Here is a 26425-nt window from a genome sequence, read left to right as displayed (position 1 = left end):
AAAAAAAAAAAAAAGAAATTGGTCTTAGATTGTCAGTTCTCATCTTAGGAGGTGGCTCCAGCCTCACTTCATACTCTCTGTCACTGATCTGCATTGAGTCTGCCTTTCTTATCCCTGGTTCTAATAGGAGTCAAAGACACTAACTTTAGGGGTTTCCTTCATTTTTTTTTTTTTCTGGCTCTTTCCTTTCCCTTTAACTTTTCATTGGCATAAATTCCTGGCTTTAGTTATGTTCCTTCCAAAGACAGGAAAAGCTTGTCAACCTCCTTGTTGAACTGTGCTGCCAACATTGGCCCCCTGCTCAAAATCATGAACCAGACTCTGAGTGGGTACACTCAACAAATACACAATGTGTCCTTATTCCCAGTTGGAACATCTTCTGGGTATATGCCCAGGAGAGGTATTGCTGGATCTGCCAGTAATACTATGTCCAGTTTTCTGAGGATCCTCCAGACTGATTTCCAGAGTGGTTGTACAAGCTGGAAAGAATCCAGGTGTCCCTCAACAGAGGAATGGATACAGAAAATGTGGTACATTTATACGATGGAGTACTATTCAGCTATTAAAAACAATGAATTTATGAAATTCTTAGGCAAATGGATGTATCTGTAGGATATCATCCTGAGTGAGGTAACCCAATCGCAAAAGAACACACATGATATGCACTCACTGATAAGTGGATATTAGCCCAGAAACCTAGAATCCCCAGGGTACAATTTCCAAAACACAAGAAAATCAAGAAGAAGGAAGACCAATGTGTGGATACTTCATTCCTCCCTAGAATAGGGAATACAATGGAAGGAGTTGCAGAGACAAAGTTTAGAGCTAAGACAGAAGGATGGACCATCCAGAGATTGCCCCACCTGTGGGTCCATCCCATAATCAGCCACCAAACGCAGACACTATTGCATATGACAGCAAGATTTTGCTGAAAGGACCCTGATACAGCTGTCTCGTGTGAGGCTATGCCAGTGCCTGGCAAATACAGAAGTGGATGCTCACAGTCAGCTATTGGATGGAACACAGAGCCCCCAATGGAGGAGCTAGAGAAAGTACCCAAGGAGCTGAAGGGATCTGCAACCCTGTAGGTGGAACAACAATATGAACTAACCAGCACCCCCAGAGCTCGTGTCTCTAGCTGCATATGTAGAAAAAGATTGGCCATCATTGGGAAGAGAGGCCCCTTGGTCTTGCAAACTTTATATGCCCCAGTACAGGGGAATGCCAGGGTCAAGAAATAGGAGTGAATGAGTAGGGGAGCAGGGTGGGGGTCGCGGGGGTGTATAGGGGACTTTTGGGATAGCATTTGAAATATAAATGAAGAAAATATCTAATTAAAAAAAAAAAACAAAGCAAATACACAATGGCTTCTCGTTAGCCACAGAGTTTTTAGTTCACATCTCTATCTTGGAAGAATGACTTTGTCTTTTCCATCCTAGTAAACTTACTCCACTATAGATAGGCTAAGTCTCAGGCCTGGTTCTTGAGTAGTCACTGTAGGAAGATAGGATAATCTAATGTGAAACCGTCACTTAGTAAGAACTGCTTGAGTGCCTGGAGAGGCTAAGCTGGGGAGTTAACAGCCCATCAGTACACGCCATTGCCAAACTTGAGTGCTGTGCTGACTTAGAAAGCAAACTGTGTCTTAGAAATTAAAGCCAGGTGTAGTGTTGCACTCAGGAGGCAGAATTAGGTAGATCTCTGAGTTCAAGACAAGCCTGGTCTACAGAGTGAAAACCAGGACTATGTAAAAAGACCCTTTCTCAAAAAAACCATAATAAATAAATAAATAACTGGAAAATATCTTTCTTGTCATGGTAGTACAACATAATACTGGTATAAAAGATATTATTATGAAAGTTGAAGCAGTATAATTCTGATGAAGTTTCATTGTTAGAATTGTAATAAAAATATTTCCTCTTCATTAACTATGTAGTAAAGTCCATTGTTCATGAAAATGGCTGAGAGACATCCTTTTGTGGGACAACCAAACATAAAACAGAGTGGTATTCAAGGCTCCCTGGTCTCAGAACTAGTTGGTTCTGGTTCTGAGCTGTCTATATCATTAAAGGATGACATAGTTCGAATCTAATTATTTTTAGTCTTTATTTGGTTAAATGAAGTAGTTTTGCACTCTAAAAGAGGGAGAAAAGCCTCGTGATAACCTTGCACACAAGACTTCATGTGTTCTTGTGTGTGGCTGCTATGGTGGTGGGTCATCTTGTTCTGTTAGTCTTTTTATTATTGTATTTCTACTACCACTTAACTGATTTAGTGATACAGTGTTACTGAGTTCTCTCTAATCAGTGTGATCCAGAATTGTCTGTCTCACAGACATACTCTCTAACACAGAATCTCACGGGACAGCCTAGCAGTCCTAAAGCAGGAGGAGGGCTGACAGGCAAGCTGTCGGCTGATGGGAGGACTCAGAATCAGGAGCAAGAGCTCGGCCATTCTTTTCAAACTTTGTTTTTATTTTGTTATTTTGTGTGTGTATGTACGTGTTTTATAAGCATGTATGTCTGTGCACTGTGCATGTACAGTGCCCTTGGAAGCCAAAAAAGGGTTTTGGATCCCTTGGGACTGGAGTTACAGATGGTTGTGAGTACCTTGTGGGAATTAGGAATTGAACCTGGGACCTCTGAAAGAGCAGTCAGTGCAGTTTTTTTTGTTTTTGTTTTTGTTTTTGTTTTTAATGGATTATTTGCAGAGTCTCACATCATGCAGTGTGATTGTGCTAACCTCCCAGGCTTTCCATGTATGCCCCCCACCCCCTGAGATTTCACACACACCCTCCCTCCAAAAATATGAAGAAAGAAAAATAAGTTCATTTTATGTTGCTCATGTACTCTCTGGAGCATGATCAGATTCCTAGAGGCCAGCCCCCCAGGCAGGATAAGTCTCCACCTGCATCCACTCCAGAAGCCATCAACTGAAGAGAGAGCTGTGCAGTGGCTGGAGAGAGGCTGGGGCAGCTCTCCCTTGTCATTAAGGGGCAGGGACAGCTCCCATCCCCACACCCCTCCCACAAACACTAACATGGTTTCAGACACAGCTCTTAACCACCAAGACATCTCTTTAGCTCCAGTTCTCAACAGTTTTTATGTCGCATCATAATGAATTCTGTCCAGGAAGTTTGGTCCCAGACTCTGGTAGGGTTGGGGAGAACCCTGTTTTTCAGAAAGTAAATTATGTGTTTCTAATAATCTTTAGAAGGATATATTGTTGTATGCTTTAAAATATACACAAATGAAAATCTAGCAGTAGCTGACTATTATTATAATGACTATTGAGCTTAACTCTGCTGACTGTAAGACAAAGATAATGAGTACATGAGCATACATGTATTAAATAGAGAGCAGTAATTTCATACTTGGTATGAGACAGAGAAAAGGAAAGACCTCATCTGGGAATATAGCTAATATTCCAGGACACCAGAATTTTTGTGTTAATCACCTTTAATTGCTATAGAGCGTTGAGAATTAGAGGGATCACCATTTGAAGTCATTGCACTTGGTTATGCTACTGCCTCACACCTTCCTGGAGTTCCTATTTCTTTATAGTTTTTAAGGCTCTTTCTTGTTAAGAATGAATGTTTTTTCTAGCATACTCTTCAGTTCTGGATTTCCTGAGACAGAACCTTTGTGTCTTGATTGTACCTTGTCCATTCCACCCTTGTCTTGGCTTAGCTGCAGCACCATTTTCTCCTGCAGGGGCCATGTGTTCTGTGAACTGCTTTCTCTGCCCCGCTTTTGCCCTCTCCTTCCTATCTGGGAGTTCAGAACCCCTCTTTAGGAAGGCTCATTCATGCAGCCGTGTCTCTGTTCCATGTGTACCTATTCTGATTTCCCTGCCTAGACTGTTAGTGTCTTGAAAGTGTGCATCGTGCTGTTTACTTCTCTCTCCAGACGCCTACAGTGTGCTTCTTACTGAGCTTCAGTATCAGATGACATCAGTTTCATTGCTCATGCTTGTTTCTGCTTTAAAGTAAGCTGGTATAAACTGTGACACGGTAGAATTTTTGTACTGATTTACCTTGCTGCCTAAGAGAGCATTGCAAGTCAGTTTAGATAAGTGAAAATGTAATTTTTATATTTTAACCTTTTACAGGCATTGTTGGGCTTCCACATGCAGGGCTTCATGCTAGTCACATGCCGATTTATATTTGGCATATGTACAGCAGGATAGAGATACATTTGTACTTACATTGTTAATTTGCATTTGTTATTATGACTTCAATTTTATATTGTCTCCAGTATAAATACTTTTATCTAAGGCTAATCCCTAGCTGACAATAATATGGTATCATATTTGATATAATTAAGCATATTTTATAAGTACAGATTTATATAAAGGAAAGGAAACCTTATTTGAAAGATGAACTGCGCTATTTAAAATAGGAGTCTGAGATCTTTTTCACATTGCAGCTGAGTTAAACAAATAATCTTTTCACCATTATAAGTAGTACATGCAGTTAAAAATACATTTATACATATTATTTTTAAAAACCTAGTTAACTTTAAAATATGTAAGTTTTCTTGTCGTTTAGGGTTCTGTGAAGCTGATCATCAAGAGGGTTGCAAATCATTGGTGGTTTCTATTTTCAGATTTCCACATCCCGGAGTAATTTGCTTTAATTTCACCCAATTTAACCTATACTTCACACCATCACCATTCAGCTTTAATAGCTATGTTCTATGCATAAGAAAAGCAGATAAATGTCCACAATTAGGCTGCAAATGATTACAACTAGTTAGGGCTTTATGAAGACAAAACTTAAAGGGCTGTGGCGCCAAACAAAGCACAAAGGACTCTGGAAATGCGGCCTGAGAAGTCAGGGCTGCTGTGCATTTGATTTACACTTGGTGGTTGATTTTACTTTTCTTAATGTATTGGCAGGTGTGCCCGCTCTCAGAATTGTTCATCGTTAAAGAATATTAGTGCTCTGTTGTTAATTTACTCTGCTTTTAAATTTATTTGCTCCCTTGAATTTCAACATAATCAGATTTAATTAAAATATATTAAAATTGTAACATTTAAAAAATATATAAATAGTTCATTTGAAATGTGCTAGTACTTACAGATCTTGTCAGCACATTTATGAAATGAAGACTTTTCTGAAATCTTTATGTCTGAGTTAGCTGACCCTATAGTACATGGGCTGGAATTACAGCTTTTATAATTCCATATGGAATGATTTCCTAGCTAGCATTGTGTATGCGATGGTCTTCTTATATGTGCACACACAGAAAACTCAGAACTTGTTTTAATTCTGTCAGTATGCTTTCCCTCCCCTTTCTGTGGTTTATGTTCTAGTTGATGATTAGTATAAATATTGTTTTAATGTATAGAGAATTTGTTTACTGTTGGGATTTTTAAAAAATAAACTAGCCATTTTTAAGTAACAGCATTTTAGAAAATAACAATTATTTTATAGTTAAAATAATGCCTAACAGCAAAATGACAAAAGAAAATTTGTCACTTTGGTTAATGTATCTCATTGCATCTCATAAAATCTTTTTACTATTTCTTTCGAAATCTGAGGGGTAAAAATACTTTTTCTGAAAATAACTTACAATGAGTAAAACCATAATATAAAACTATTTAAAATTATGTGTTAGAGTTCTGCGTTAATCATCTTGTTAGGTACTCTCTTGGAATTTTTATACTGATAAGTATAGCAGTATTAATGTTTGTCTTTTTATAATTTCTGTGCATCTAGAGTTTTAACAAAGTACTCTTCATTTTATAAATGCTGTGTTCACTTTTATGTAGATAACATAGTTATTTAAAATATATACTTATTTTAGATACTTTATTTTCTTAAATAATAACCAAATGATGTTATCTTAGTTTGTAAAGTCAAATAAATGTAATTGGATATTCCTTGTGATTGGGTTTTTTTATTCACTGTAACAAACACGTTTATAAGAGTAGATAGACATAGTTGCAAAGTTTAGGATAATGCTCAGGTATTAATTCTTCAGGCACCTTTATTTTTAAAACCAGTCTATGTGCAAAAGTGCACTGAAACCTAACTTAAATATCCTTATTTTTAAAGACACTAGGTAATGTTTCCTACAGAGTAGACCAGTATGGACATGGCAAGACAATATAGCCACACAGCATCAGTTGTTTTAAACTAGTTTCATATGCTATATCATAAAACTTTCAGTCCAATCAGCAACTAAATTTAAATACTGCAAATTGTAGCAGCAAAACAATAATTCTGCTGATTAGCCCCTTTCCATTTCTTGTAAGTGAACTGTTTATGCTGTTGAGTACCTTTTGAAAAAAGAAAAAGCCAAAACAGCCTTGATTAGTCAAGGAGTAATTGGATGACTTGATTTTAGCAAGAGAATGAATTGGTTGATGATAGCCTGTAACTAAGTGTAGTGGTTCTGTTCAGATGAATACATAACATACAGTCATCAGATCTTGACAGGTATAACTTACAGACAGTGCTAAAAATCTCACGGTGGGGGGATAGGATAGACATGGAGGTCAGCACGTTTGCCATAGAGTCTTTCGTTGGAAAATTTGAGCTAACTTTTGAAGGAATTCAGAAAAAACATTTGTATTCCCCCACTTTGGGGGCAAGTGGAAAAAATCTTTTATCACTAGAGCTCCCTGTTTTGTGCTGTAGAAATTTGGGTATTTAACCCTTTTCAATGTGGTCACTGTTGTGTCCTCTCATTTTTGAAGACCCTAAAGTGAATGGAGATCATAGTTTTTACTGCAGCCATTGGGGAAAGCTTGAAGTCTTCGTTGTATTCATATCTAACTAATGGAAGTCTTGGTTATTCCAGAATGTTTGTACCCGATGGTCTTATTTATAGCTCCCTAATTATGTTAAAGGCTGCATATGAAGTAGAATAGAGTACAATTTTTGTAAACTACATATTCATATAACTACTCTTCAGTAAGCCCAGTTGTACTGTTATCCTCCAAAAGTATAATACACGAATGCCCCTTCTGTGCCTTGATGTGCTATATGGGCCCACAAGTGCCAGTTGCATAAAATATGGAGACCTTTTTTTGCTGTGCGAATGTATGAAATAGCAGAGGTAGACCTGTAGAACTAGCTAGAGAGGGCGATGATGTCACAAGGTACAGACCCTTCTGAGTCGCTCTGGTACTGGCTTTGATTTGGCACCACCTGGTGGTGAGTACTTGCTTTGGCTTAACAATCAGTGGTAATGACTGGTTTTTTTGTGAGATCTCACAGAGTAGGCTTCTAGAAATCTCTCAAGTAGTCAGTACCTACTTGTTGGGCCAATTTGAGTGGGGATTTGAGTTTATGTTGGAAGACTATTGGGAATGTCAACTTACACAGTTGGCTTCCAAAAGACACACTTGCTTTATTGTCCCTAGTCTCTTTAGTCTTTACTCTTCCTCCTGTGTTTCATTTACCAGTTTGTAACTGTGAGTCATGTATCCAAGGCTACAATTATTTTTTGATATATGTTGCCTGGTTTGGGGATATCTACTACTTTCATGGTGCTTTTTTGTTTGGACCCAAGTAAGGTAGATATGGTCGTCGTCATCCTGTTCCAATACCAAGTAAACGGTGTGTTTCTTTCCTCTATTCCCCCTGCCAAATACTAGAAAACTGAGTTTAAAGTCATTGATATTTTGAATAAATGCTGTAAAATACCTGTTTTTAAAATTAATAGGGAGCCATTTTTTTATTACTAGCTATTACATGTTTACATTTTCAAGCATTTAAACACTGGCTTCAAATTTCAATGGCAACAATATTTTCTCTCTTCTCACAGCATCAATACATTTAAATGTGGCACTAAAAATAATTTGTACTTCCTTCAAAACCAGTTTAAGAATCTGAATCTAAATTTTATATTGCATCCATATAATACTTGTTTTCCAGTTTGAAACCTTGAGGTTGTTTTTCGCTATCAACTTGTAGTCCACACTGATTCTTCCTTGTTATCCTTGATCCTAAATTTACTATCTTACATTTATGTGCTGGTCTGTTTTTCCTATTCGATTGTAAATATCTCGAAGAGCAGAAATTGTTATCAGTTTTTTTCCTCCTTTCTATAAAGGTTTTATTATGCAAAGGAGAAAAAAGGGGACTGAGCTCTTCTTGGAAGCTGTTTTCTTCATGGTAGCTTGGACATTTCTCAACTTCTTTTCCATTGTGTGTTCCTGCCTTTGTTTTGGTGAACTTGAGGGGCCATTCATTCTTAAACACTCCTGTAGTTTAGTTTCATAGTTGGGGTAGTTCGGATTGGATCGTTTCTCATGGAATTTCTCATTGTCTGGGCTCTGTGCCTCATCTTACCCTGTGCTCTTGGTTACCTTGTGTACTTTTTTTGAGGTCTACACTTGTGAAATGACTAGTTCAGAGTCACGGAAGCTGCTTGGCAGTGCCTACTCCAGTCCTTGTCTTGGAGAAGTGCCTTTAGCTTCTGGTACTCTTTTTGCCCACTATCCAATAGGCAGTTGTAGAAAAAAATATCTTTTAAGATGTGTATTTTTATGATGGTACACATATACCATCCCAGCACGCAGGCTGTAGACATGAGAATCAAAACAAAACAAAAAAGTCACATTCATCCTTAAAATGCATAGCTTGATCCCCCTCAGCAGCAAGGCAATCCTGGAAGAATTCAGATCTAAGAATTCTCTACTATCTCTGACTCACAAAAGAATTATGGAGATTTACTTGGAATAAAATGCAATAAAATAATTTTTGAGTAAACTGTCCTAAGCCATATTCTAACTATGGCTTCTGAGAAAATCAGTTTTAAATACTTCTGATGAGTGATATTCTAAGGTGGAGAAAAAAGCAGTAGAAGTGGAAATAGGTTTTTTACTGCCATTTCTGTGTACAGTGAATAAAGAGGCCACAGGAACTGCCTGCCATTCTGTAAATAGACTGAGCAGCAAATCTGAGTGGTACATTTTCTAGCGTTGGTGCCATAGTAGCCCACTTTGAAACTCAGCCTTCCCATCCTTCATTTTCTACACTCTAATTCATGTTTCTGCTGAGAATATTCTTTCTCTTCTAACCTGCCACAGCAAATCCACACAGTATTTTTCTTAGCCTTAGTCTCACTGAAATGAAATCTCCACAACAGTGCTTTCTCTGGCCATACCCTTTATTTAAATCACTATAAGAATATGCCCATTCTATTCCTATCACTTGTAACATGCACATTAAATATTGAAGCATATGGTTCTATTCCTAGCTACCTGATTTTGAAGATTGCATGTTGACTGTCTTTCCACTTTTCACCTGTGTCTTGGTCAGAGCTGACATACAGACACTTTGTAAAAGGTAAAATAATGAATTAGAGAATCAATGAATGAACAAATTCTTAATGCAGTTATTCATATTGAGAATAAATAAATAATCCCAAAGCAGAACTATAAATGTTAGAAGCTAAAACAGCAAAAGATAAAATTTGTAGCACACATTAAAATATTTAACAAATATTACAAGGAAGCCAGTTGCTAAGCATATCAAACACATAAATTAGTAGATTCACCAAAGTCCTTGTAATTTCTCCTCACCTTTGAATTTTTTGACTGGTAGTGCTGGGTTATAATCTCTTAGATTATAAAACACCTGTGTATACTTCCACAGAAGTGCTCTTGTGGTTTTTCTCACTTGCTCACTTACACTCTGTCTGAATGATCCATGCAAGCTTGCATCAAAACCAGGCTACACCCATTCTTAAGTTAAGTAGCTCCATGTTCCTCTACCTGAGAGCTCTCTACCAACCCTGACTTGTAGCTTGGGAGACTTAATGATCACAATTGAGCACTTAGGCTCTCATTTAAGATGACATGAAAATAGTCAGGTGTTAAATAAAGTTGAGTTTACAAAGACTTTGGTTAGTGGGTAAGAAAAATGATATTAAATTGAGGGGGAAATGTGGCCGGTTATCCAATTGGAAATGTGTAACAGTTAAAAATATCTGATGTTTAGCAGAATATGACTAGAAGACAGTAAGCTGCTCAGGAGGAGCAGGAGGAGAGAGACACAGGGACAAACCTGAGGGACTCTCAGGATTAAGGAGTCTGTCTGATCCAAGAGTTTGGCTTCAGCTGAGGATTTGAAGATGGTGAAGATAAAGTTTTAGAGAGGCTTTTTCTACAGAGAGAAGACACATGTGTTTTAGAAGTTAGGAAGCTAGTGGAATGGTTCAGTAGAGCAAAAGTAGCCCAGCATTGGAAGTCAGGTGACGCTCCGTAAAATACCAAGTCTACTGCTGTACATGTAAAGTATCTAGTAATATGTTGTAGAGCAGGCAGGGAGTCTTGCTGAGGAGCGAGTCCTGTCCTCATTAAGGAACTTCTTTTCTGTCTCCTTTTTTGGAAAGAGTTGCTGTGTTACAGCAACTAAACATGTAAAGCCCTTGAGCATAATTAACTACAGGTGTTGACTCTGAATTATGATTCATAACTTTCAAGCGACTTTAAGGATTTCTTAAATAGTGTGATTGTATAATTATCTACAGTATAAGTATAGTACTAGTTTAACTGTTAGGCAGAATTTTCTGGTGTTCTGTACATCTGAAAACTTGTGTTATGGATTGTAATGTTTTACTTCAATTTATGTGTTTGAGTGTTTTGCCTGCATGTGTGTATGTGTACCATGTGAGTGCCTGGTACCTTCAGAAGTCAGAAGAGGGCATCAAATCCCCTGGAACTGGAGTTACAGACAGTTGTAAGCCATGTGGGTGCTGAGAACCAAATGTGTCACCTGCAAGAGCAGCCAGTGCTCTTATACACTGAGCCATCTCTCCAGCTCCATTACAAAGGGTTTTGAGAACTCGTATCAGTTCTTGAATATGTAAGTGAAGTGATAATTTTCTTCCTCCTTGCCAACATTTGGTTTTAGATCTTTTCCCTATGCTGGAAGAGAGACAAGAGTAAGAAGAAAGAACTCAGGCAAGTGCACCTTACTCCAGCTACCAACAGTTGGAATTCCTGTCCCACCAGAGAGTAGTTAACCTGTAGTGTAGACAGTAGACGTTTGTGCTTGTGTTCATGTCTTATGTGCACAAACTTTTTGCAGGATCTCAAATAATAGGTTTTCCCCGTGGAAAATGAAAGAGTTACGAGATGCAGGGGCTCAAACCCAGGGCTTTTTGCAGAGCAGGCAGACTGGAGTCTTATCTCCCATCCTTTGTTGGTTATTTTGCCTAAGGACAACCCATCCAACCCAGTTATGCTGCTCCATGCATGCTTTTGTGTTAAGTGATTAGCAGTTTATTACTTGACTTTATGTTTCTGGTTACAAAATATTTTCGTTTTCAAAGATTATAAATATAGCTATCCAAAGTAATTATAATTTGAGTGACACAAATTTTCAAGTATTTTAGACCTTGAAGATTAAGACTTAAAATTGCATTTAAAAGAGAATTTTGTTAATCTTCTTTATTTCTTTGTTTTGTTCCCTGATATTCTTAAATAAGACAAATGAGCTACTTATTTATTAATATGTATGTGTACATATTCACATGTGAGTGTATGCATGTGTTTCCAATGTGGAGGTTAAAGGTTGCTGTCAGGTGTCCTTCCTGATCATTCTCCACCTTATTTTTTGAGGTATGATCTCTCACTGAACTTGGAGCTTGTAGTGTTGGTTAGACTAGTTAGCCAGCAAGACTATGGGGTCCATCTCCTCTCCCATTTCCTCCTGGCTTGCACATAGTCACAGGCAGGTGCAGCTATGTCCCGCTTTCACCTAAGTGCTGGGAATCTGAACTCAAGCTCTCACACTCAAGCAGCAAGCACTTTATGTGCTGGGCTCTTTCCAGCCCCATGAGTGGGCTTTTAAAAGTAAACAGAACACATTAAAGTGCTTGTCTTTCCTTTTGTAATTTAAAATAGTTATTTTATGTAATCCATAGTTAAGAATTACAATTTCTGAGGTCTAGCTGTAAATTACAATCTGCTTTCTTGTCAAGGTGGGTCCTTTCCATAGATCATGGCTAGAATTTCAGTGGACCTCTAAGCTGGGGTTTAAACTGCACTTCTAAAGTCAGAACATTTAGAGTATGCACTAAATAGCTCACTGCTCCTACCCCCAACTACCTCTCCTCTCCTATTCAATGAAGCACTTTTGTTGTGTTATTTATGAGAAATAAATGGTACCTTGCATTTCCAGTGTTTGTGAATAAAGCCATAAAAATGTGAGAGAATTGCCCATACAAGCTTACCTCTCTCCGAGCACTTGCCCTCCTGGAATATGCGAGTCTCTCTGGGTTCGATCCTAGTACCATCAAACAAACAAGAACAAAAGCCGCTGCCTTGTAGTGTTTATTAACTGTGCTACTCAGAAGCCTAAGGAGGGGGTGTTTCTGTGGAATGCAAGAGTTTGAGTCCAACTTCGGCAAAAGTGAGTTCCAGGATAGAAAGAATGAAAAGAGTATAAAGAAGTTGTAAATGGAGGTTTGACATACATGGAATTTTGAAGATGTGATTAGAAATTTGAAAAGATAAAATTTAAAAATTATATTCTTGTCTTGATTTCCAACTTTATATTTAATGAGAAATCTGCTTTAAAAGGCTGGCGCTGTAGCTCAATGATAGATACTTGCCTAGTATGCTCAAGATCCCAAGATGAAAGTTAAGCTGAAAGGCTAGTAATACAGTAGTGGGGCTCTTGCCCAGCATGCAGAGGCCCTGGGTTTGATTCCTAAAACTGATCAAAACAGTTACAAAGCTATGGCCAGTGAGATGGCTCAATGGGTAAAATCACTTGTTGGTAAGCCTGGTAACATAACTTTGATCTCCAGAACCCATGTGTGATAATTTAAAGGAGAAATGTCCCCCATAGTCCCTGACATTTGACTACTTGTTCTAAGTTGGTAATGCAGTTTGGGGAAGATTAAGAGGTGTGGTCTTGTTGGAGAAAGTGTCTCACTAAAGGCAGGCTTTGAGAGTTACAAGGCCAGATGCCATTCCTGGGTCACTCTTTCTGCATTGTGATTGTGGTTTAAGATGTGAGCTCTGAGCTTGCTGCTCTAGTCATCATGCCTGCTATTGCCACAATTCCCTGCTAGCAAGTTAACGAACTCTCATCTTTCTGAAACTGTGGGTTGTTGTGGTTGTGGTGTTTCCTTACAGCTATAGGAAATTAACTAATGTAGCATGTGATGGTGGAAAGAGAGGACTTGCTCCACAGATTTATCCCTTACTGCCACATGTGTACTGTGGCGTCTATGTGCCCTCACTCATATACAAATAATAAATGAAAGCATGAGAAAACTGTAAGCAGGCAGGGGACCACAGTACTATAATGAGCTCATCACTTTATATGTTGACTTAAAAATAAAAGCATTTTTGTAATATGTCTTCTTAACCTTTCAAAGTGTGGCTTCATAATTTCTAGTGGTTTTATTAGGAATGAATCAGAATGTAGATTTTTTTTAGGACACTTGCTAATTACTTTGAAAGAACCTGGAATGTAAAGTGAAACAGTCCAGTGTACAAATGTCTTGATGTTGATTTAATAGGACTATATGCTGTGTGTGTTTCTTTTTGCTTCTCAACCTTCCTGTGCTGCACCCTTTCATACGGTTCCTCATGGTGTGCTGACCCCAACCGTAACATTATTTTCGTTGCTACTTCAGAGCTGTAATTTTGCTACTGCCATGAATTGTAAATAGTTTTGAAGACTGAGGATTGCCAAAAGAGTTGTGACCCACAGGTTGAGAACTGCTGTCCTTGCAAGTATGCATTTTGGTTATATAATACCTTTTGGCTTTGTACCTGGTTTAAGCATTTAAATTTATATATATATTGGCTTTACAGTAATTCACATAAAAATCCTCTGGCTTGAAACTTCATAGTGATCTCTCTTCTTTCTGCCTTCCACCTACTCCATTACTGTTCTTGTCCAGATGAAGTTGTTTTCTGTATCTGTCACTTTACACGTCCTCTAAATATCCATTGAGATTCTTATAGTGTTTGGAGTGCAGTTCCTATTCCTGGTTAGTCTTTAACAGTGTTCTTCACACTCATCACTCACTGGCATAAGAGCCATGCTGACTTCCTGCTGACTGACAACGAAGTCCATGCTTGACCCTGATATCTATCTATAACTCCTATGATCTCCCTCTATCTGAGAAGCAAATGCTTATCTTCTATTCTTCAGAATAACTTCTTGTCACTAAGTATTGTTCATTTCAACTTTCATTTTTAAAATAATTTATTTTCATTTCGTGTGCATTGGTGTTTTGCCTGTGTGTATGTCTGTGTGAGGTGTCAGAAGCTCTGGAACTGGACTTACAGACAGGTGTGAGCTGCCATGTGGGTGCCGAGAATTGAATCTGGGTCCTCTGGCAGAGCAGTCAGAACCTCAAACTCATACCTTCTGTTTCCATTTCTCAAATACTAGGAATCCATGGGTTGCTGCTGTTCCTGGCCAGTGCCTGTGATCCTTGCTGTAATGGAGGCACATGGTTTGAATGACAAGAAGGTTAAGACGTGGAGGATTAGCAGTCATAGACAGTGCTTTCAGAATGTTTGGCTCTGAACTAGGGGAAGGAAAGCTGTAACTAGAATGAAATTAATGTCCTGGAATGAGTGACATATTTGATTTAATAGAGAATTTTAAATTTACTGAAATGTTTAAGGGAAAGAATTCTTGAAATGGTAGAAGTACTAATACAGGAGAGAGACATAATAGCTTATGGTCTTGATAAGTAAAAGGAAGTCTGGGGAGCAAACATTTACAGGAAGAGAGGGAGGGGCCTACTCAGTGAAAAATGTCTTATACAATTGTCTATTTCTACAGAGGCCAGTAACTAGAGTGATTACTTAACAACATCCCTCCAGTAAATGCATTAGGAGAGTTTCAATGGTACTTTCTTAATTACAACCCTCAGTTTTATCCAAGCAGATCCTGGAGAGGAACCTGGTGTTTGAAATTCTGTTAGAAGCATAGGATCAATGTTAATTTAAGCTGCTTTATCAGTTTTTCTCACTTAAACTTTCCACAAAGAACAGTTTTTATAAAAACAAGCTACTCTTTTCTAAAACACAATAAAGAAGTTTAATTTTCAAAATAGTATCTTAAGTTTGGTTACAATTTTGATCTTACAGTAATTAGCCAGAACAAGAAAAATCATAATATCTGTATGTTGTGCCCAACTGTGTGTGTGTGTGTGTGTGTGTGTGTGTGTGTGTGTAGAGAGGGGGAGGCGGGTGAGTCTGAAATATTAAATACAACAAATCTCCATTTTTAAAACTAGGTCTAAATTGGATTCCACCACAAGGATTTCTTACCCAGCAATCCTGTCATGTTTGCTTTAATAACATCTTCATTTCAAGCCTGTCTCCCCTGCTTGTGTGCATCTCATCCCACCCCACTCTGGTAAACACACTTGGCATTTGTGAAGGTCCAGCTACCACTTTAGTTTTCATACAACATTTCCTTCTTCCTGCAGTAAAGTAGGAAATGCTCTTGTATGCCTATTGCACCCCTGTGCTGTCGACACTGGGTGCTCAGCTTTTTGAGGTGTTGTTGAATCAGTGCAGTTGTCAGCCTCTATAGAAAGACAGCTGTTCAGGGTACTTCTCACTCTGCTAGAAGATACAGTTAGTTCTTCTTTTACTGTGTCCTTAGACATGACCTTGAACCTTTGATGTTCTTATTTCTGCCCCATGAGTACTAAGGTCGCAGGTGTGTCCCAATACACCTAGTTTAAGCACTCTTGAGCAGCAAACCAGGGCTTCCTGCGTGCCTCTGCCGTCTGTCTCTGAGATGGGTGCTGCATGTGCTGCCCTCTTGTCTCTTTGTAAAGTCAATCATGGCAAGAAAGAGCATTGTGCCCGTGGGCAGGCGGGCGGGTAGGGCGTATGTGTTGTGTTTAGTAAGAAATACACCAAGTTAGGAGACTTTTAGTTTTTGTTTTTGTTTTTTGATTATTTTGTTCATATGAATTTGACATCATCTAATACACCAGTTCAATACTTAAAGCACTTAAATATTTAAATACCTATATTTTATGGCTTACTACTGAACAGTCCACATTAGTATTAAAAATGACTTTTAAAACTAAGCAGTTGCAATTTAGAACACTTTATAACTCATAACAAGAATATCCTAGTCTATGTTGCATAAAAATTAACTATATTTGCTGTTGTTTCTTTATCAAATTTATGCTAACTCATGATTTCTATAATACTTCTGTCTAAAATACCTCTTAGGTCATATAATCAAGTAGATGATTTTTATGAAATTAATTTGTTTATAAGTATTTATTGTTTTGTACCTGTATCACTGATTTCTGTTTATAATATTTCATAGCATTTATGCATTTTTTATGTGATACTGTTCTTTATCTGGTAATTTGAGTAAATCCCAATAGAATTATGTTGCCACATTATGTCTTCAGAAGGGCATAAAGTCAGTACACATGCTTCAGTAATATCCGGTTGTTTTACCCTTATGTTTCTAGTTGGCAATTTGAAATTACGGCTTCAACTGCACTTTAAATATGTGATAATAGCATGTGTTTCTAATAAGGGCCAGCACCATTTTGTTCAGATAGTGTGAATGGTTGTCACTCATATATGACAAATGCACCTTCATCTGCTTCTTTGATAGCCCCCTAAAAACCATACCCTCAAATCAGGCCGATGAAATTAGCTGCTGTGTAAATTGTGTGTCTGAGTGGTTCATTATCTAATCACCGTCAGAACCACAGTGATAAAGTAGATTGAAGCAGAGAAGAGGTCTGCCAGATGATTTGAGCCCCCCACCCCCCCAAATCTGGTTTCCCTTGGAAACCCTAATAGTGCAGTTTAAAACTTGAGGCTTTCGTGCCTTGCATTCAGTATCTCTTATATGCCAAACTTGAGAGCAACCAGTAGTTCTGGAATAAAATTTTGTTTTCCTATTTTACTTGTCTGTATCAGTTTTTTAAATGTTGACGCTCTTGAACTACCATGTCTGTGGTTATTTGTTAAGTTTTACTCAATGGAGAGAAGTGCTGTGTTCTGCTTGAAGAGAGTTAAGAACTCTGGAGCTGTTTCCGCACTGTCTAAAAGTCCTCCACTCTGTTTACTGTGATTACAATCACCTTGTGTATCATCTGTTAGTTGAATCCATTCTTCATTGTTTTAGGTGCTTTTGAAGATGACGATATCACGCACGTTGAAGGAAGCGTGGATCCCATCCGAGACATAGAGATAATCCATGAGGAGCTTCAGCTGAAGGACGAGGAGGCGATCGGGCCCATTCTAGACAAACTGGAGAAGGTGGCCGTGAGGGGAGGCGACAAGAAACTGAAGCCCGAGTATGTAAGTAAGCATTTACAGCTAGCTCGAAGGAAATACTTACGTATGCTTTTCTCGGTTTAAAAGTAAGCACATAAACTATTTTATATTGTTATTGAATTTTAGAATAAAAATTTATTTCTGTTGAAGTTTTTTGTTTGTTTTATTTTGGAGAAGTTCCATTTGTGGAGGTCAGGGGAAAACTTCAAGGGTGCTCTTTTTCCATTTTCTTTAAAACCAGGTCTTTAGCTGTTTGCCATTTTATGTGCCAGGCTAGCTGGCCCATCCACTTCAGGGGATATTCATTCATTCTCATTCTCATTCTCATTCTCATTCTCATTCTCATTCTCTCTCTCTCTCTCTCTCTCTCTCTCTCTCTCTCTCTCTCTCNTCTCTCTCTCTCTCTCTCTCTCTCTCTCCCGCCCCCCCCCTCCCTCTCTGGCTCTGGCTCTCGCTCTCTCGCGTGCGCACAGGGACTACAGATGTTTATCCACTATGCATTGCTTTTTGTGCTTCTAGGGATTTGACTTTGAGGCTGCATGCTTCCGTAGTAAGCACTTTACCTAGTGAGCCATCTCTAAGGTCTTAGTTTGTAAGCTAGTGTGGCATCAGAGTTACCAAGTAACCCAAGCAGCTCTCAAACTAGCTGTGGTCCTCCTGCCTTCAGCCTCCTAAGCACTGGAATTACAGAGATGAGCTACCATGCCACCTTTGAATGAATATACTTTTTTTTAGAAGGTTCTTTTCTTCCTGGGTATGTTTTTTTTCTTTAAATATTTATTTACTTATTTTCTGTATACGTACACTCTCGCTGTCTTCAGCTACTCCAGAAGACCAGATCCCATTACAGATGGTTGTCAACTACCATGTAGTTGTTGGGACTTGAACTCAGGACCTTAACCAGTGCTTTAAACCTCTGAGCCATCTCTCCAGCCACAAATGAACACATTTTTCAGGTAGACAAAAATTTAATTTTTATGGAGAGGAAATAGCCACCATTATTCCACTACTCAGATATATTTTTAATCACACTAGTGAATTATTATTTATAGCATTATGGTAGATGCTTAAATGTCAGTTTCGAAGTTTTATATGTACTTCTCATTTAAAAAAGAGATGCATAATAACATCTTCTAGTAACTGTTCTTGCTTTATATGCAACTTTGTTGTAGAAATTTTTCTATTTTTATGTTTTTTGTTTGTTTGTTTGTTTTGGTTTTTCAAGACAGGGTTTCTCTGTAGCCCTGGCCACTTTGTAGACCAGGCTGGCCTCAAACTCAGAAATCCGCCTGCCTCTGCCTCCCAAGTGCTGGGATTAAAGGTGTGTGCCACCACCGCCTGGCTTTGTGTTAATTTTTATTGCAAATATTTGTTTTAGTTTTCAGAAACTGATTATGCCATTTCACCCTCCCACATTTATTTTCAGTGTTTATAAAACTACACTACTTAGAAAGAAAGCAGCAGTAGTCTGCAGAGGCACAGCCATGCTGCTTCCTGAGTCTGCCTGCTCTTCTGAGTTTCTCAAAAGAGCATGTTTCTTTTTTGTATATCTGATGTAAGCAGGCCTTTACTGAAACTCTGGGCTTTCTTACTTCCTCTTAAGCTCCCCTTTCTGCCATGCAGCTGATTTCTGTGACGTCTTTTGTTTCTCTCCTGTGTTCTCTTCCTCCAGGCGGCTGCTGAGATTCACAGCTGCCTACCTTGGGGGTATTCTTTTAAACTCTAATACAATTGTCTTCTTTTAATAAACTTTGACTTTTCTTGAGAAGGAAGGAAAGAAAGATCCTACACTTGCCTTCTGAATTTGGGGACACAATCAACAAGTAACAGTAAAAACAGTTTGACTTGGGACTGGAAGAAATGTGCGCTGCCCGTTTCCTTTGTGTACTATACTTCCTATTTCCTATGCTCACTTCCTATTTATACATGGCAGAGAATGGAGAGGTAGCTAATGAAGTCACATGAGGGTTAGAATAGAGAAGAAAATGGAAAATGGGTATAAAAATATTCCTTGGGTTGGGAGAGAGGACTGGTGTGAGGCAGTGTCTTCTGGACATGACAGGAAAGCTGTACTCATTAGCTCACAGCAGCTGTGGCACAAGACCTGTACGTGATGAAGCCAGTCTGTGTTCCAGCATGGAGCATGGAAGGGCTCGCAAGCCTGCACCCCAGGTGAAGTGATGTTGACATTTAACAGCTTCTGGGGAAGGAAGAGTCATGTTATAGTTAATGGTCTATCTCTTGTCGGGTTGACTGTGCTCTGGTGGATGATCCAAACTGACGATACAAAGTGACTTGGTGGGTTATTTATTTAAAAAAAAAAAGACACAAAATTGCGGTGGTTGATCTGAAAGGAGTTAAGGTAACTATGATCAAAATACATTGTATGAGTTATTGAAAGAATTAATAAAATATATAAAATATGTTGAAAAACACTATGAAGGACACAAAAATAGCATTCCTGTGGATAAGGATAGTTCTTAATAGTAGACTGCTTGCTTAGCACATGTACACACATATATGTACACCCTCACACATGAATGTATATCCCTAGCACACACATGCACAGATGCCAGGCATGGTGGCAGATACCTGTAATGTACTTGAGAGGCCAAGGCAGGAAGATAAGGAGTTAAAGACCAGCCTCACTCATTGCAAGAGAAACTGTCTCATAAATAAAATGGGGTGGTGAGGTGGCTCATTAGACAAGGCCACCCAAGTCTAACGGTCTGAGTTTGATTCCCCAGAGTCCACTTGGTGAGAGAAAGAAACCTAACTAACATAGTTGTCTTCTGACCACATGTGCTCTGTAGAAAGTGGCACACACACCATTATGTGCATAAATATATGTTTGAAATATCTCCTATCTTGTCTTATACAAGCTTTATTGTTAACCTTTCACATTTAAGTTTGCAATCTGTCTGAGATTTATATTGTTTTTAGTAGTGTTCGAGTAGTTATTCAGTTAGATTCTGTCCCTCATTTGGAATGTCAACACCCTCTAAAATAATTCTCTTCCTACTCCAATGAATGTTCCCTTGGTCATAATTCAAAGAGCTCTGTGGTATCTCAGCTGTTTGATGAGGATTAGCAGATGATAGCACAGTGTACAGGAGTTTTACTGTTGTCCTTAGAAGAGTGAGTTGCCTTGGTCATGGTGAACAGACACCATGACCAAGGCAACTCTTATAAGGACAACATTTAATTGGGGCTGGCTTACAGGTTCAGAGGTTCAGTCCATTATCATCAAGGTGGGAACATGGCAACATCCAGGGAGGCTTGGTACAGGAGGAGCTGAGAGTTCTACATCTTCATCTGAAGGCTGCTAACAGAATACTGGCTTCCAGGCAGCTAGGATGAGGGTCTTAAAGCCCATGCCCACAGTGACACACTTACTCTCACAAGAACACACCTCCTAACAGTGCCACTCCCTAGGCCAAGCAAATACAAACCATCACAAGGAGCAACAGTGGTGATCCCGTTTATCATAGCCTTTATATAGTTGCGTTTCCTCTGTCCCCTCTGTCCTAACAGCACGCTTGCTAAAATGTTGCCAGTCATACTAAAGACCCACTCTACTCTACTGTGGCCTTATTTTAACTAAGTCTGGGGGCGGGGATAGAATTTATTTATTTATTTATTTATTAGATTTATTTATTTATTTTATATGAGTACACTGTAGCTGTCTTCAGACACACCAGAAAAAAGCATCAGATCTCATTAGATGGCCGTGAGCCACCATGTGGTTGCTGGGAATTAAACTCAGGACCTCTGGAAGAGCAGTCAGTGCTCTTAACCACTGAACCATCTCTCCAGGCCCAAAATAGAATTTCTTGAAGGATGAATTCGAGACATTCCTGAAACGTGAAGCCCAGGCTGACTTTGAACTGTGATCATCCTGCTCTTGGCTTTCCAAGTGCTGGGATTTTTGGTATGTAAAAACATACCTGGCTTAAGCTAGGAATAGTCTTAAATGATTATATATCTCAAACTCTGAGCCAAGGATGCACTTAATTCTTGATCCTCCTATTTCCATCTTCCAAGTTTGGGGATTTCAGAGGTGTGCCTCTGCATCTGGCTTTATGTTCTGCTTGGCATAGAACCCACAATTCTGCTCATGCTAGGCTATCATGTTGCCATCTGACTTAGCTCTTCAGCCCCTAAAACCATCATTTCTAAAGGAAAAGATATGAGGAGAAGTAGTTATTGATGCTGAAGAGTGTCCTTTCATTTTCCTGTACAATCTCCAGTTAACGAAGGCAAGCTGTTTAAAATGAAACCCATGTCTGTTCCTGTAGTCCGGGCTGTCCTGGAACTCATGACTTACCTGGTTTCACACTCATGGTAATTTTTCCACCTCAGCCTTCTGGGTGCTAAAATTACAGGTGTGAGCCACCATACTCCATTTTTCTTGTCCTTCTCCCCACTCCTCTGTACTGGCCAGGCTGTACAGTAACAGCACAGTAACCTCCTGTCTCCATCTCTCTCTCTCTCTCTCTTTTTTTTTTTTTTTTTTGGTTTTTCAAGACAGGGTTTCTCTGTGTAGCCCTGGCTGTCCTGGAACTCACTCTGTAGACCAGGCTAGCCTCGAACTCAGAAATTTGCCTGCCTCTGCCTCCCAAGTGCTGGGATTAAAGGCGTGCGCCACCACACCTGGCTTTTTTTTTTTTTTTTTGATATCTCCATCTCTTGAGTGCTGGAATTGCAGGCACGTACCATCTTGCCCCACAGTCAATGTCTTAGTTATCCATTAAGATAAGTGCTGAAGTAGAAGATTCCTGCTCTAAAAATGGCATTTATCATGTTAAATTATACATAGTATAACATTCACTATTAACCAGTTTTAGGTATATAATTCAGTGGTATTGAGTAGTCCTCCCTTGAATTTTTCCTAGCGAGATTCTGTAGACTTTAAACAGTGACTTTCCGTGAGGTAGCATTAGTGACGCCTTCCTCTGCCCAGAGATTTGGGAGGCAGAGGCGGGGCTGCCTGTGAGTTGGAGACCAGCATGGTCTGTTAAGTGAGCCAGGACAGCCTGAGCTACATAGAAAACCCTGTCTTCAAACAAATGACAGTGATTTCCTACTTTCTACTGATAGCTATTGTTTTCCTTTCTGTCTCCAAAGATTTGCCTATTCTAGATGTCTTTTTTGTTGTTGTTTTTAAAGATTTATTTATCCATTTAATGTATATGAGTAGTACACTGTTGCTGTCTTCAGGCACACCAGAAGAGGGCATCAGACCCCATTACAGATGGTTGTGAGCCACCATGTTGTTGCTGGGAATTGAACTCAGGACCTCTGGAAGAACAGTCAGTGCTCTTAACCTTTGAGCCCTCTCTAGCCTAGATGTCTTATAAAATATAATTATATGGTATTTATTCTTTTCTATTTGGCTTATTACATTAAAATAATACATTAAGAATGTCAGATGCTTAGGTAAGCTTCTACTTTTTTATCCTTTTATTTGTGTATTTATTTTTATGTGTGTGTGTGAGTGCCTGCTTATGTGTATGTGTATTATGTGAGTGCCTGGTACCTATAAAGGCCTGAAGAAAGTCTCAGAACCGCCTGTAACTAGACACGAGCAGCATATGAGTGGGAACTGAACTCTCTGTAAGAGCAGCAAGTACTGTTAACCTCTGAGCCACTGCTCTAGACCCTTTATAGCTACTATAAAGTAAGTTTATAGAAATCAAAACCTAAAGTTAAATAAACACTTCAGTAGATCAATCAGTTTAAAACTTCACAATGCATAGACTAGGAAGATAGCTAAATTGGCAAAATGCTTATAAGAGGTCCTAAGTTTGATCCCCAGAAGCTACATATAAAAGCAGGGTGTTCTAGCACATTTATATTCCCTGTACTACAGAGACAGAGGCAGCAGAATTCTTCCGACTTACTGGCCAACCAGCCCAGCCTATGTGGTAAGCTCCAGGCTCCTGAAGAATGACACTGAGTTTGTCCTCTGGCCATCACATGAACACTTACATGAGCAGAAACACACATAGAGAAGAGTGATGAGCCTGGAGAGATGGCTCAGTCATAAAGAATGCCTATTGCTCTTTGAGAAGTTCCCAACACTCATGTCCAGCAGCCACCTTGTGGGGACCCAGTGCCGCCTTCTAACTTCTGCAGGCACTTACATACATGGATACACACACACACACCTTTTTTGAAAAAATGTGTATTAATCAGGAATGTAGATAGATTATTATGGTTTATTATTTGAATGTACATAACACATACATTCAAATAATATATAAATTCAAAAGTATATAATATATTCAAAAGGTTTTAAAAGATAATATTTTAAAATGAGGATGATAAAATTCTTAATTTGATGTGATAATGTGGGACTCAAACTTTGTGTCCTACTTGTCTATTGCCATGAAGAAACACCATGACTAAGGCAACTTATAAAAGAAAACATTTAATTGGAGGGGCTTGTTCACAGTTTCAGAGAGTTAATTCATGATCATCATGGCAGAATAGGTTTTAGGCAGGCATGGTGCAGGAGCTGTAGCTGATAGCTTACATCTTATCCACAACTTGAAGGCAGAGACGAACTAGAAATGGTGTGGGCTTTTGAAAGCCAACAAGGCCACACCTCCTAATCCTTCCCAAGACCATTCCACCAACCATGGACTGAGCATTCAAATACATGAGCTTATGGCCATTCTCATTTAGACCACCATACTATGGTAGGTTGAACTACTTCATGGGTCCAGCAGTAATTATTCTAAATACTGATGAGGGCTTTGAAAAGTGATGCTTTTAAGCAGCAGTGGAAAAGGTTGAGGGTTGAGCTAGTTTTCCCTTTTTGCTTTATGCATGAGAACCTCTGCATAACTGACTACGACTACAATTAAGCAAATAATCTTCTTAACACTATATTTTACTTAATTTACAGTCATATTTAGGAAAGATCTATTGTTAGGTTTTAGAGAATAAAGTGACTTCATATTTGGTCATATAAGCATATAAGCATATAAACCTAAAAATTGCTAGAGAAGAAAAACTTCTGTCATTTACTCTCAGAAATTTTCTTTTACTTTTAAATTGAAGCTTTTATTTGTAAGGGGCAGGTTCAGCTCAATATTATTTTAAGAAATGGGTATTATTCTTAAAATACAAGGCAGTAAATACAATGAAATAAAGAAAATATTTGAGAACGGTTTGTTGTATAGTCACATGCCTTTTGGAGTTGGATTGTAAGCCATGCCAGAGCAGCTCCAGGACTTAGCACTGTGCACCTCTCTCTCTGGCACTCTGCCGATCATAGACCAGCTGTGCTGTTTCTCTGCCACCACAGAGAACCTTCCTTCCTTCTATTGCTGCTAGGATTTACATCTTGCCTTATGTATTATTTTTATTTCTGACTTTTTTTTTTTTTTTTTTTTTTTTTTTTTTTTTTTTTTTTTTTTTTACTTAATTAAGCTTGCTCAGTTTCAGGAGGTTTATTTGTATTCTTTCTGTATTTTTCACGTGGTTTCTATGTTTCCTCTGTATATTTTATGATCCAAAGTCGAGCATGAGCATCCCATTGCCTTTACCCCCATTTTGGTAGAGCTCTTACAGGACACCACTGCATTGGGATTAATCTCAACAGAAGTTGTGGACTGAGCCACATTACTTTGGAAAAGGATTAAGAGTCCAGTAGCATGGTGGATAGTGTGTTCCGTATACTGCATAAATGGTATGAGTCTTAGTGCACCCTGTTCTCGATTTGAGGATAGAAGTTGGAAAGTGCAAAGGTATTTGACTCCTCTCAAGATAAAGCAAAGATTAGACTGATTTGGGGTCACCAGTTGGTATAGCACGTAAGAGAGAAGTAAATTCATCTAAGAACTGATAGAAAAGGCTAGATATGTCACTGGTATATGCATACATATACATATGCATACACACACACATACACACATATACACCAGTGGTAGAACACTTGTCTAGGATGTATAGGCATCAAAAACAGCGGCTCCATCCAGAGCTGGGCTTGGTGGTATATGCCTGTAGTTCAAGGCCATGTAGGAGTACATAGTGAGACCCTGTCTCCAAAACAGCAGGAAAAATTAAAAATAAAAACCAGAGGCATGCTAGCTCACACCTGTGCTTCCAGTGCACGGGCAATAGGGGCAGGGTAATCACAAGCTTAGGTAGCCTATTCTACAGCATGGGAACTTGTTAAAGATAAACAAACAATAAATGATAGCTGAGAGTTAGATTGTGGCTGGGAAAATAACCTACCTTGTAAAATGCCTACTGGCAAACTTGAGGACTTGAGTTTGGATTCCCAGCACCAATATGACAGCTGTGTTTGGTGATGGAGAACAATCAAGGAACATACCCATCATTGATCTCTGATCTCCACACATAGATGTTCACACACACACACAATATCTATCAATCTATCTATCTGTCTGTCTGTTATCTATCTATTCACCTTTTCTTTTCCAATACCCTGCCAAACACAGAAAAGACTTTTAAGAAGACATTCCTGTGCATATGATCTCCATGGCCCTTAGCAGTATCTAGCTTCTCTGCTCTGCTCTGTTGTAGCTGTTCCCCTATGCTCCCCAAACCTGTTACTGTGCTCACTCTGTAATTCCATGCATTCTTTACCTCTACCAGATGACCTTGCCCCCAACTCCAAAGACCAAGATAAAAATCTGCAGACAGAAATAATTTTATTTTCCACCAACCAAACCTGAAGCTGACTTACTCTTCTTATCTGCCATACACTTTTTTTTTCTGTTGCTTTTAAACCATTTTTTAGACAGTTCAACTATATACTAGAATATTGGCACTTTAAAAGTATACATTTCAATGGACTTTTAGTATATTTGTAAAATTATGTTTTGTCCAGCAATACCCCTTCCTTCCCTCTGTCTGTCCCTGCCTCCTCCCATCTGTCCCTCCCTCCCTCCTTCCCTGTACAGATTGCTTACATTGTATCTAAAATTACTGGAGCAGAAGTGCTTCTGATGTGGACTGTTTTTCTTATTCTTCATTATTTGCACATGCCTCTTGTTATATTTTGAGCATAGGATCCAAATTCTAAACACAGACCCATTTATGTTTCCTATATAGTGTATATGCGTATATGCTTATGGTGTAATGACAGTCTAATGCAGTCCTTCATTAGAACTCCTTCATTCTG

General features: G+C 38.7%; 1 protein-coding gene across 2 annotated transcripts in view; it reads left to right on the top strand.

Moving 5' to 3' along the window:
- Ola1 (Obg like ATPase 1) overlaps nt 1-26425 on the top strand; it is a 124768-nt gene that overhangs the window by 42111 nt on the left and 56232 nt on the right. For both annotated transcript variants that reach the window (XM_021181910.1, XM_029474093.1), the window contains exon 5: nt 17114-17289. In XM_021181910.1, the coding sequence (XP_021037569.1) occupies nt 17114-17289 (176 nt within the window). The remainder of the gene's footprint in view (nt 1-17113; nt 17290-26425) is intronic.

This window comes from Mus caroli, chromosome 2, assembly GCF_900094665.2.
Source record: "Mus caroli chromosome 2, CAROLI_EIJ_v1.1, whole genome shotgun sequence".
NCBI classification, from domain to species: domain Eukaryota; kingdom Metazoa; phylum Chordata; class Mammalia; order Rodentia; family Muridae; genus Mus; species Mus caroli.
The sequence above is the reverse complement of the archived record's forward strand: the minus strand, read 5'-3'. Positions and strand labels throughout refer to the sequence as shown.